Source organism: Struthio camelus, chromosome 13, assembly GCF_040807025.1.
Source record: "Struthio camelus isolate bStrCam1 chromosome 13, bStrCam1.hap1, whole genome shotgun sequence".
Taxonomy (NCBI): Eukaryota; Metazoa; Chordata; class Aves; order Struthioniformes; family Struthionidae; genus Struthio; species Struthio camelus.
Window position 1 is genome coordinate 13,864,958 of NC_090954.1, and position 13,811 is coordinate 13,878,768.

Genomic DNA, 13,811 nt, shown 5'->3' on the forward strand with positions numbered 1-13,811 from the left:
GGCAGCAGACAAACTCTTCAGTTTGAAACTCTTTTTAAACATATTGGTCTCCCTGTGGCCAAATCAAATGCAAAGAGTTGTCTCTCCCCCAGAGCTAGACGTGGCCACGATCTCAGCTGCCCCGGCCAGCTGAGGAGGCTCCAGTGGGCTACACTAAAGGGTGGATCCTGTCATGTAGCTGAGATCAGGCTTTTCTCATTTCCGGTTCCTCTCTTCCACTTGTTCCACTCTGCTCCCACATATGAGTCCTCCACAGAAATAAGTAGCAAGTCTGAGGACTGTCTGTTCCGTTCCCCTGTGTCCCTGTAAGCCTGTCAATTTAGATGTGACAAACATTATAAGAGGCCCCATAAGAACTGAACCTGTGCAGGACCTCTTGTCCACTTCTAGCTTTTGAGTTCCCTTATGCATGAGAGTGGGTTGCCTCTCTTCAACATATTACAAAGTCAAATCAAATCTCCTACCTTTTCATATCACTCCAGTTCTGTAGAACAAAAATTAGGCATTCATTTCCCATTGCAGGCTTCTCCTCCTCTCTGGTTGCCAGAGAGGAGCTGCTAAGGAATGCAGCTCTGGACATCATTTGCATCATCTGCAATTATTTTCTTTTTGCATTCAGTTGTGTATTTGATGAGAGAAGCATGATATATTTCCCTGGTGCAAATTATGCACTGATGTTGCTAAAGGTTTGGAGTTTAAAGGAAAACTGACTAACTGTAGTCTTTGGACAGTTAATGTCACCTAAAGAATTTTTATTTCTTCAGTGCTTCTTTCTTAAGCACAAAGCAGGTTGAACTCAGCAAGGATGGGACAGAAAGTCAGTGAGGCAGATTCTCTCACGTTATAATGTATATTTTCTTTACTAGCTTGGAAGTACAAGGGTTTGTGCCCAGTGTACTGAAACACTGAAATCTTCCTGTATGGGTTGACTTCCCAGTAAGTCAACTGAGAAGCTGCTCAGGGGCTGGGCCTGGTCCACACACTTCTTTTCCAGCTGGAGAGTTGTTTCTTCCTGGAACTTCTTTCTTCTTCCAAGAACTTCTGCAAATGAGGATTTTGTGCAAGGGGGGGGGCATCATGGCTGCTTTTTGTATTTGGCAGGGTGAGCAGTAAAGAGAAGAATAGAACCAGAAGGAAGAGAAGAACAGAATTCAGCACCTTGTGCTGAATCTAGGGCAGAGTTCCTCCTCCAAAAACCGCAGAGAACTGCAAGTTTGTATGAAACTGTTATGACTTATTTAGCTTCAAAGGGAATAGGAGTGTTTCAGACAGTAGGACTGGGCTTTCTAATGCAAGTCTATTTCCAGTCTTGAGAAGATCTGAACTTTCCTCCAGCTCTAACCATCAGAACTGCTCTATTTTTTGCTTACAATCAAGTCACTGGTGCATTTGCAAATGCAAAGAATATGTTTGTCATTACTGAAGATGAAATTCAGGCTTTTGGTCTAGCATGTGTCTGACTTGTAAGACTGTCTTCCAGGGAAAAAAGTAATTTATTCTTTTTCTCTTCTGATAACTGTAGTGTCAAAATGTTCTGACATTCCCATTTGGGGATTTTTCACATTTATACTAAGAATGGGAAAAAAAGAAGAGGAAGGGAGTGCGATAAAACACGGCAGTGAGAAGAGGCAGACTCCCTCACCACACACAGGCTGAGAGACCGGTGGGGAGACAGTTCTCAGTCTTTCTTTAATTTATTTTTCAAGTGATCTGTGAAGACTGTGGTCCTCTGGATGACCCAGGCAGGGAGAGACATTTTGACAACATACCTGAGGCCAGATGCAGCCACAATGCCAATGGGGTGAGGGAGCAGCCTGCACAGTAGCTCAGATGTTTAACCATCGTACAAGGGAGATATGAGCTTTCCTAATCGCCTGGCAACCACCCCACTCTCTGCCTAAATCATGAACGAGAAGGTGGGGTGAGAGTTTTCAAACATCCATTTTGTTCTTGATCTCTCCATCAGCTGGTGTGAGAGACAGCCATTGCCTGGGCTGGGTGAGACGTGGCGCAAAGCATGTCTTGAAGATGTCATGAACAGCCATGAGACCAGATTTAGTTCGAACTGGATCTATGTGTACAGTGGGGAAGGATATTGGAATTAAATAGTCATTTAGCTTTGAAAAAGAATTTTGATTTTCTTGTTTCTGGAATTTGCATTCTGCAAGTGTAGGTTTTTTTCCCCCAGGATATTCCCCTATTTCAATGCTGGAGTGTATCATCAATTGCAAAATTCAGGCAGGACACATGCAAACAGTGAATTGAAGTCTGCAGGTGTGGCTGCAATCGGAAATTCATGCCCTTTTCATTTTTCAGTGGCTGAGATTGCAACTCACGTGTCATATACAAAGGTTTGCTTCTCTGGTTGCAGCACAAATTGTGTAATTCATTATAAATATTTGCAATTCATCGTTCTAATAACCTATAGTTTGGAATATTATTCACTGAAAGGACTTGGGAGTCATTCTGAATAATGAGTGGATAGGAGAATTTACAATAAGCACTCAACTAATGTATGGGAAAATTGAGTACAATAACTCACAGCAATAGATATGGGTTTCTGGGTGACTGTAGCATGTTTTCAGGAGCGCTATGAGCCATGAGACTGAAAGCAAAATGGCATAATCATCTGAAAAATGCTGTCTTCCCCTTTAAACATATTGCTTGCATATCTTTTGTCTTGCACAGATATTTATTCAACACAAAACAACAAACTCACGACTTTTATGAATCATTAAACTCTCTTGCTGCACAAGTGGATTGGAACCTAGATCAGCATTGCTTGAATTCTTGGATAAAACAAGTTCTGAAAATTTGCCATAATGAAGAAGATGACTTTGGGTGAAATATAATTGAGCAACGATCAGAGTAGACAAACTCTGGAACATTTGGGTCAAGGAGGTCACTTTGGTAGATTCCCTGTTTCCTCTCTGAAGTGCGCTGTTCAGCGTAGCACAGTCTATCAGTCTCTTCTGGGAAGGCTATAGTGAGTGGTTTATTTACTCATTTTCCATCACGGAGAGGCCTTCTCAGGGAGGGTTGATGCCAGTTTTATTTCTCCAAAGTAAAACACATCCCAGTTTTCCTTTTATAAGAGCCAAGAGAAACAAAGGAAAAAAAAGCATGCAGCTTGGGGGGGCTGGATGTTCATTAGCTTCATAAATAGGAAAATAAATAAATTACCCAATCAACCACACTTCTGTCAGCACACTGAAGGTACGTAAAATGCTGGGAGAACTGTGTAAATCATTGTGCGCAGTCAATACCCAGCACCGCCACACTGCTGTGGAGTCCTATAGGTCCCAATAGAGAATATAAGTAATTGCGTCCGTAAATCTCCTGAACTCCAGCAAGCTCTGCTGCTTTCTTGCTACTGGTTGAACAGACGATGTAGCATCTGAGGTCTTTAGTTTTTAGAAGTGTAGCAGTTTCATGGCTTACAGCTTTGTTGGAATAAAAATAAATCCATCCTGGCTGTTGGGAAGAGAAGGTCACAGCTGCCACAGAGCAAAGAGGAGCAGTGCGCTTACTGGTGATCCTTCCCCTGACAGGAGTGCACTGGGAGATGGTCCTGCCCCGTGATACAGACCTCAGAAGGGCACCTTACATGTAGTTCAGTCCTTTGCATAGCTGCTTCCGGCCATGCCTGCACAGGAAGCCATTCCCAGTGTGCACACCCAGTGAAATGGCCAATGCAGTCTGAGCAGCGATCCTTTATTGTGCTGGCTGTGCCTAGCGGTGGGGGTCCCTTGGGGGCATCCTGTGCACTCACTGCCCATGCACCCGCTACTCGGCTCCGCACAGCCGAGCCCCGCAGTCGCTGGCTCACTCCAGGCAGGATTTGCAATGTGGGACTGGCAGGGGAATCTGGGCTGGAGGGGGATTTGGGTCTGCTTTTAGCTTCATATTGCTGCGTCCCCTCGGCTTTCTCACCCCAGAGCCGTCCCTGGCCGTCTCCCAAGCATGGGTTGTTCATTGGCGAGGGCACGTTTAGCCTTGGACTGGGGACTTGTGCTTTGCGTCTTGCTTTCACTATTGTATTCATGCGTGAGAAACACAGGTAGTCCCTGGCGCCGATGGAGGTACTTGGAGAAAGGTACACGGCAGCGGGCTCAGGGGGACGGTCTTGGCGCGAGCAGGACGGCTTCTCAGCCCACCCCACTGGAAATCCACAGAAACCATTTAAATAACAGCAGAGATATGTCTGAAGCCAGGTCATCCAGTGCTACCTAACACCAAATGTTTGTCTCCCCTCTGTTTTCTCTCTTTCTCTCTCATACACACACTCGCAGAAACAACTAATCATGTAAACCAGAAGAAAGTTATTTCTGGAGAGCAGAATATGATGTCTACAGCCTGTCTGAGCAGAGAGCTGTGACATTTCTGCTCTGATAGTTGTGATGCTTGAAATAGGATGGTGTGTGGACACCTAGGGAGAACTTGGAATTTAGCTCCAACGTGCAACAGCAACCAGCCAGGCTGGGAAGGAAGAGCATCATTGCGTCTTTAAAAAAATACATGAAAATGAGATATTTCGGTATATGCACAACTTTGCTTGGACAAATATGCTAAATGTTCTGATCTTCAGCTGCCCAGAGATGAAAGATGAAGGCTTGAATTCAAACTTCTATGCTCTGTCCTTAGGGACGTTCCAGTGGCTAGCAAGAGGCACAACTGAAAAGAGAAGCTAAGGAAAACTTCATTTAATAGACAAGTCTGTTGATGGACTTTAAGTCATAGTAGCGTTGTTTTTCATCAGCTGCAGGTACATGGATAAGTTTTGTCGACATCACTGGGTGACATCAGGCAGCCCTTATTACTGGTCTAGTATGCTTTCCCCATCACGAGTCTGCAAGCACAGCATCAGGCATGGCCAAAAATGCATCCTGCAAAAGATGAGCTCAAGATGTATTTTACAATCTGATAGTTTCAGCTCAAGTATCATTTCCCTCTGTTGACAGCAATGACACTGCCTAGCTTTGGTACCAGAGACTGAATGAGGGTGGCTTGTTTAGTCTAGCAAAATGGAGCCCAAGAAGGGATCAGGTTGCCTTCTATGAATACATCGAAGAGGTAAAGACTGGAAAGGGAGAAAAGTGATTTAAGCTAAAGGATTACACTGTCACAAGAACAAATGGTTATAAACAGTCCAGGAATAAATTTAGGCATGGAAATAGAAGAAAGTTTCCAACCATCATGGCAGTGATGTTTTGAAACAATCTCTTAGTAAGAGTAAAGATGGGGAAAATCTGAATTCTACCAGAGATAAAGGTTGGTGAAGTTGTTACAGAAGGGGTTATATGGTGTGACTGTGAAGGCAGGAAACTGCCTCAGGACCCCACAAAGTCCCACTATAGTCCCAGTTGCAGGAGACATGGGCTGAATCATGAAGTACAGGGTGAGGTTGTACAATCTGTTATGCAAAACTCATGAACAGGGAAGCCTGGGGGTCTGGGAACTGGGAATGTGCAACAACAGCAAAAGTTATCACCACAAAGATAAGAGAGCTGCACACACGGCAGCGGAGTTGGCCATATGTTGGTCTGTGCAGCACCAAAGGACCTCCAAGCTAAAGATGAGAAATCATCATCTGCGCAACTGCCTTGTCCTTCCTTCCTCTGCATCTGAAGAAAGTTGCATGCATTTCTGTTTGTCTTAACTTCTACAAATATATGTATGCACTAGCATATGCATATGCATGTGTCGTGATAGCTTATGACATTTAAAGTTTTTCCAGGTGGTTGATGTACTCCTCACAGAGGCTAAAACCACTGTGGACAAAAATACTTGCAATGGTCGGAGCACACATACTGTGCAGGAAAGCGTGCATGGACACGCAGGCGGCACAGCAGCCCACACCCATGAAAGGGCTGTTGAATGCCGCAGGGAGGGCCCTCTTCCTTTTCCACGAGGCTTCCTGCTGCTTCTCCTTGCCGCACACCCTGCTCTCTCCTTTCACAAACTTTGTCATCGCTGAGGCCTGTACCACCAGCCTTCTGAGCAACTTTAGCAGCTTTCTTCTCACTGTTAAACCAGGAGAGTTAAAAGAGGATAGGGAAGAAAGAACGGAGAGCCAAGCCCACTGCTATATCCAGTCTAATTGCTTCAGTTAGTGGAAAAGATTAAGAAAAATGCCAACTTGTAACAGAAAAAACAATCTGGGAGGGTGGCATACACGCACACTTGCAGCTGCCTGTAAACGGGAGCCTGCACCGGTGGAGGTTTTGGCCCCTGTTGCTTAACAGTGACACCAGGCACATCTCACAGGCTGCTTCTGTCATCGTGAAACGTCAGCCCGAGGGGGACGGAGCAAAAGCTGCTGAAAGAGCTGCTGGGCCGCTTTCGCTCTGAACTGCCCTTGGGCTCTCATGGTGTATAAACACCACACTGGGGAAGCTGCACCACACACATCATTAGTTCGAACAGCTTCCCATGTCATTTGAAAACCAAACATCAGAAAAAGAATCACCAAGGACAAGAGCTGCAAAAAAGGAAGGGAAGCGCCAGTACAATCTGGAAAATACGGAGCATGATTTTGCACCATTAGTTGAAGCCAGAAAAATTGCAGGGGGGAGGAGAGAAGCTGGTGGCTAGAAACGGTAGTAGAGAATCTCTCTAGGCTGTGCTCAGTGTCCAAGAAGTTGTCCCTGCTTTCCTACTAACTTGGTGTGGGGGAAGGCGAAGCATGTCTGCAATTACTGAAGAAAGAAAAACACTAGCATTAGAGGATATAGTGTTCCTTCTGTGCGGGGGAAGTCTTATTTTTTATTGTGGGTGTTTTCTAAAGTTATTGCCAAATCCTTTCTTTTTATTTGTAAGTGTAATAGGCTCTTTACTGAAGCTGGGTTATCCCCAGGGTAGGAAATCGAGACACTAATTTCTTTTCTGTCGGCTTTGTCATCTTGGATTAGGTCCCCCCTCCCACCCTTTCCCTATTTTTTTCTTTCCTGGTGATCTATGTTAAATTTAAAAGCTAACAGTTCTTAGATTTGTTTTCTTTTTAACTTCGAATTCTTCTGCAAAAAGTTAACACAGATTGGAGCAAGTCTAGGGGAAGGGTGCGGGATGACCTTGGCTTCCCTTCCCTCCTGTACATCACACCAGCTTTCTGAGACAATGAAACGCTGGTGGCATCATGGTGGCCTGTGTGCACACACCTCTTCCACTCCCTGGCCCTCACTGACTAGACACCAATCCCATATCCTAACCAAGCCCCCTGAAACCTTAGGCCAAGCAGAGTGTATATACCAGTATATACCAGCTCTTAGTGAGACACCAGCACTCAGGTAAGCTGATGCCAGCATCTGCCCTGTGTCTGAGGAGATGGGTACTTTTCTTCGGCCACAGTATACTTCTATTGCCAATGATGAGTCAGGACACTGCTGAAAGCTGGTACGCAGCACACAAACTGCTTCACCAGAGGAAACGAAGAACTCCAGATAAAAGGAAAGCTTCTTGTAATTGTACTGAAAGAAATCAAGATATTTATCTTATTTCCTACAGAGGAGAGAAGGGATTAGGGTTTTAAAATATCAGAGTTTCCTTCAGTTTTAGTAAGGTAATCTCTTTCAGTATGTCTGTATATTGGAAAAGGAGATTAGAGCTAAGATAAACTCCTTTTTGTTATTTGGCCTAATGTAAGATTCACGATCAGAACTTCCACTTTGCACCACTTTGCTTCTGGTAAGGAAGCCAAGGTATTGAAGGGCACCTTGAGCTTGGAAGCAATTGAAATATCAGCTCATTCTCATCTATTTTTAATTGCATGACTTGTGCTTTGGGTAATAAGACAATTGATGTATTCTGGTGGGGCAGGATCCACCATATCAAGGCTTTCCTTCTGATCTGAGGTTTACCTTTGCTGTTTATTGCCCTGATTTACATTCCCTAGAGAATACCCAGCTCCTAATTCAGTAGCTCCCCATTTGCTGTATGTGTCTTATTATTTGTAGGTTTCTTGGAAAGCCCTCTCTGCAGGAGGCAAGGGGGATGGTGCTGCATTGTGCTGCGTGTGCCATTTGGGAGAACTGGGTTCAGGCCAGTAACTCCTGAAGCTGCCTCACTTCCTGAGTCCTGTACTTAGTCTTTCTATATAAAACAGGTATATTAGCTGCCAAAAATACATAACCAGACCTCTGGCTCAGCCCAGTTACTCTCTGCAAGGCATCAATTGATCCATCCATGGCTTATGAAAAATGAAAAGTAATTTGGTTTACAGACGTTTGCCGAGAATCAGCTGGCAATAACCTCTCCACCGCTGTTGGAAGACAGTGCTGGAAGGATGCGGTGCCTTTATGAAACGCAGAAGAAAAGCTAATAGAAGGGAAGAAGTAACAGGAATGACTAGTCCTGCTGCAGTTCAGCATTTATTCTGTGTGCAATTATTTTGAGTTTCACTTCACTGTCTCTCTGATTCAAATGGAAACTTTAAGTAACTTAGGTTAATTGTTGTCTTTTCCAATTGAACCTCTCTGGTCTTTGACATGCATGACTTTCTTATTTCTCTCCGCTTTGCGCAGCCAGCTTGCATAATGAACAACATGCCCCCAGCATTTTGGAACTGCTGGCCTGGAATAGAAATGCGATTTCCACGTGGAGCCCTAGAAAGCCCTGACAGTGCTCTCTCACAGGCTTCCTAAATACGTCCCTCCAGATGAATCCTTGGCAGCCACTCCAGTTTTCCCATCCGCTTTCCTCCTGTCCAGCCTGTGTGGATGCAAAGCTCAGCATTCACTGTGCATCCCTCCTTCATTCATTAGCCTGAGGAGGAGGCCACAGGCTGTAGCTTTCCTGGAAGCCTCCTTTCCTCTCTCCTGCTGCAAAATACGGTGTGAGGAAACAGCAAGGGAATGCATGACAAAAATAGGAAACTCATCTGTCTGACGGGACTTGCTCTACAGCAGAGATGGGCTAGATTTCCACACATTTACTTTTTCATGCTTCTAGGTCTCCTGACAGTAAAGGCAAGCAGATTCTGTTCTGCACAAAGCTATTTGAATGGCAATTTTAATTGGTTTGGAGGCTTTGATGAAAAAGCAGGACATTATCTGTTGGGAAAAGCTCTAATCTGATTTCACTTGAGTCCTTATCTATACCAAGTACTGTTATTGGACTATCTAATTTAATCCCAGCCCTGCTTCCTGTATCAACATTATGATGCTAGATATTTACTCAGGTTTATCCACTTGAAGTGGAAAGTTTCTGTTGAAAAATGAATTCTCTCTCATGTAATGATATTTATCTGGGCTTCTCAGCAGCAATGAGTCCTGTATTAGAAACACAGCTTTTATAACAGTCTGAATACCTGGGGCTGGGAGTGGTGCGGTAAGAGGAAAAAGATGTGTGCAGGTTTTCTGCCTTTGACCTCTAACTAGCAGTCCATTCCTCACTTCTAACAGAAACTGTGTATCACTGACACAGAGGGGCACTAGGTGGGTGTACTGCCAGACCGAACAATGTTCTCCCTGCTGCAATGCAGCTTAACGTCTTCTCCCGTTACATGGCAAGGCCCAGAGCTTTTGAAACCATATCACTTAAACAATTACATTTATGTAAATACATGCATAATACATATTCACATTTTGAATCTGATTCAAAATCCTTTGGGACTCTCTCCATTCATTTCAGAGGCCAAATCAGGGTTTTAAACTATTTTTGGTACCTGAATAAATTCTATTTTGGATAATGACTTACCATCTACCTACTCCCCTTCTGTTTCAACTGTGTACAAGAGTTTTTGCTATCTTTCAGCCCAGACCTTTGCACAGCTTTGCTGCATGCTTTTGAACCCCTGTTTCCCTTCTCTCCAGAGACTTCTACATTTCATCAAAGTGATTTTAGACAATGCATATCAGTATTTGCAAAGAGCTCTGTAATTGTTGTTATATTGTTACATAATATTGTGGGAGCGCACTTCCTTATCTCTAAAAGTCAGGGCTAGTCATTTAAGTGCATTTTAATTTTAGGTCAACTTCTTTTTTCTTTTCATTTTTTTAAAATAATCCTTTTCCTTCCTGACTGCTATAGGAGAAGCTTTCCAAGTGCCTCTTGGACAACAATGGCGATTTTTGAAAAGCTTTTAATTTAACTAGATGCCATAAGAAGGTACACTGGGAATATTTCACAAGCCATTCCTCAGGCTTTCCTTCCTAGAATAAGAAAAATGTAGCCACAGTGAATAGCAATCAGAGGGCTGGCACCTTATAACATGGCGAGCGTTATGAGCCACGTGTTTACAGAGGTAATGAAATGAAAGCAATTACAGAGAGTAAAAGAACTAACCAACCAACCAACCGGCTAATACAGTGAAAGTTCCATTATGTTCAAGAATTCCATATTTTTATATTTATATCAGGGAAATGCATCAATCTGGTCAATCCCCCACCATCACCCAGACTTCTTCCTGGAAACAGGTCTACACTTTCCCCAACTTCTTCTGGTATGAGTTCTCCTACATCATACTTTCTTTCCTCTTTCTTCTCAATCCCATAATATCACGAGCTCCTTAATCATACCCTGTACAATGCTTTCCTATTTTCTCATGACTTTGTCTCCATCAGCTAATACGAAACAGAACTTGTTATTTTGTTTTTCTTAAAAGTCCCGCAAGTTTTTCTTGCCGCTGTTGTTGTTTTAGTAGAAACAGAAAAGCCTTATCTTGGGCATATGGTAGCATTGTATGCTATTTGCCTTTAAGGTAAAATCTGGTATCCTTCTGTGGTTATTGTATGTGACATTACCCTATGGCCTTCCTGTGCTGGGGTTGGCACACAAGGTAGAAACATCTCACATCATCAGTGACTGTTGCCCAAAGCATGGATTAGCATGGGTCTACCTGCTGCTTTCTCAGCATATTGTGCCATCTCTTTTTGGTGCTGTTGCTTGACGCCTTGGTTTTGAGGAGGTTTATTTTAATATAGTTGATTGTGAGCCCCACTGGGTTTTCTCATTTTTTCAGACTGTTGGCCTCAGTTTGTAAATTTTGGTGGAGAGCAGTGCCAGGAATAGGAAGTATTTTATAGCACATCATCTCCAGCAAAGTGTCGGTCTCCTAGGTCACCTGCCCCTGTTTAAATGTCTAGACACATTATTTTGCAGACTATGACACTGGTGAAGAGCAGCAGAGGTAAGGTAGGGTGTACCCTGAACCTCTGTCTGTTATCCTTGTTGCGGCACACTGTGTAGATCTACTTACCCTCTGAGATATCGACAGCTTTAGGTGGATTTGCACATGGCTGAAAAACAGTCTAAAGCACTTGTCCATGCAGACTACCAAATGCCTTTGGAAAGTCAACGAAAGTGAGGTTAATAGGGTTCTGCCACTCCATGAAATCTTCTGTGACGGGTCTTAACGTGCATATCAGATCTCTGGGCCAGAGATCTCAGTCCAGAATGATCTTGTTTAGATCATGCGCTGCCTCTTTCATTCTTTGTAAACTCAAACTGTGGAAAAGCTTTCTGGTTGCTGCAGTTAAAATTGCTACAAAGGCCTTCAGGGCGTCTGGCAGGGAGAAGAGGCCCGTTTTTCACAAGACATTTTGGACAGCTCTTTGGTATCTTCAGGAAGGTGTCAAGGACTTTCAGCACATCTGCTGCAATTTGAGTGCCTTTTGTCATTTTGTCACCTTTTGGATCCTTGCCTGTTGCCTGTATTTTTGACTGGATGTATTGTTGGGCAGGTGTTAGTGCCAGCTTGTCTGGTTCACATGCTTCATTGAATTCAGATATAGGCATCAGTTTAACCTGCTGTGAACCTATCTGCAGTGCTCATCAACCTGTGTTTTCGGTTCTTAGCAAGCTGTAAGCCTCTTTCCATCTTTAACTGCAAATTTTAAAACAGTACACTGGTCGTTTTCAGGTTTTTTGTTCTGTTTGTTAGGCATAACAAAGATTATAGTTGCTGCTAACACCTGCTACTCAGTATGTATTTGCATCTTGAACAGATGACCTGAATTGTGAATAGATGCAGATGTGGTTTTGTCTTGTTTTTGCCACTGGTAAAGATGCAGTATTTCTTTATGTAGACCTTTGGGAGTGCATAAGGTCTTGCAAATACTAGATCAGCCATTACACGGCTCAGTAAGTCTATTATTAAATTAGCTGATGATTTCCAGTCTTTACTCCTCCATTACGTTTTCTATTCTTTGTCTATTGCAGGCTACCTCAGCATTAATATCATCCATCACAGAAAATAGCATTTTTTAAATTTAGGTAAGCACATTCAGGAGGCAGTTTTGGAACTCATCTTTATTCTTGTTGCTGTGTTGTGCTTTATGATTGGCACCTTTATGAATGTGATTTATAGTCTGGCATATATGATGCCTTCCTTGATCAGGGCCCTACCAATAGGTGATTTTTCTAACCAGTTTGCTACAAACAGCGATTCACCCTCTGAATGTTTGTTTTCATTTAATCCTGATTAAATGACATTTTTCTTGCTTTAAGAACTCATTAAACCACACGTCTTGCCTTTCTCTGACCGATGACAAAATGTCATCATCGCCGTCGAGATGTACAAGTTCTTGAACACCTCAAGCTTTGTTCTAACATTGCAGGGATAAACGTGGATATAGTTTCAACTTCAGGCCTTCTGAAATCTTGTAATTTGAAGACTGATTTCACTAGGAGCCTTCATATTTTGCAGGTGTTGCAATCAGAGGAGTAATGATATCTTAACACACAAAATTAGCAACTCATGGCTGGGGAATGCTGTGACTTAAGGTACATTAATGGCTCTGAACCATGTCAGAGTCCTGAGATTCTGTCCAAATCTGAAACTGAATCACCTTATGGTCTGGCTGGATTTTCCTCTTTGATTCTCCTGTTTGTTGATCTTCAGAAAGGCTTTACCACAGCTCCTCCCTCCAGCCAGAGGGAAAGGATGAAGAGCCTTTGGGCAAGCATTCTAGTTTTCATTATTTTCAGATAGAAGCACGTGAGAGAGAGAAAATCCAAAGTGAAACGAGCAAAGCCGAGTATCAGCTTCAAAGGACTTCCTAGAGATCCTGGAAGTTTTCCATGTTAGGTGCATGAGGATGCAGGTCATTGTTTTCTTCTTCCAGCGATGTGCTGGCTCCAGCTATCGTAGAGACAATCCCTCAGTGCGATGTGTAAGTGAATATTTGTTCAAGATGAAGAGACAAAGCCTTTTCAGTAAACCCATCTGTTCACAGTGGTTCTCTTTGTTGTGATAAATACAGTAATGGACCAGGCTGGCAAACAAGCTGGATGAAGAGTTTTCTCAAGTGAAAGCTACCACAACATCATAAGCTCTGGTTTTTCGTGATCCAAGGTGAAATGTGATCTAACATTTTTAAATCTCTGAGTTCACCTTCTATAAGAAATTCTGTGATTTTACTGTTCACCTCACTGCAGCTCTTTGCAGCTTCAGTGTGGAAGTCACTCAAAAGGATGCTACAGTGAGCAACACAAAGAGGACTTTGATGCTGCCTCTCCATTAGAGAAAGGAGAAATTCTCCCCTTGCCACTTGTGCTGTGCTAGAGGCTTCCCTGTGCTGCAGGGGTTACAGTGGTGCAAAGCAGAGAATTGAGCTGCCTTCAAAGTGCACCCACACAGTGGGCATGTCACACTGACCCACCACCCAGCGTGCTGCCCTGCTGCTCAGGGCACCCTCCCTGAGACAACTGCAGCTCTACAGACTGGGAGAGAGCTCCTCAGATTGTGAGCCGAGCCCTCCGCACACCCTACATAAGTCAAGGGTAAATCATGTTTGACCACTGGTGTGAGTATGGAGAGGCAATGACAGAATTATCTAACCCAGCTCCAACTCGATCAAAAAAATCATTCAACT

General features: G+C 43.5%; 1 protein-coding gene across 12 annotated transcripts in view; it reads left to right on the top strand.

Annotated features, from left to right (window-relative positions):
• Positions 1–13,811, top strand: part of HTR4 (5-hydroxytryptamine receptor 4) — a 146,086-nt gene that overhangs the window by 89,603 nt on the left and 42,672 nt on the right. The window contains exon 8 of one of the 12 annotated variants that reach the window (XM_068959318.1): positions 2,689–5,055. The exons of the other annotated variants lie outside the window; for them this stretch is intronic. Within the exon in view, the coding sequence (XP_068815419.1) occupies positions 2,689–2,845 (157 nt within the window). The 3' untranslated portion in view covers positions 2,846–5,055. Of the gene's footprint in view, positions 1–2,688; positions 5,056–13,811 lie in introns of those variants that run through there. 12 annotated transcript variants of the gene reach the window in all.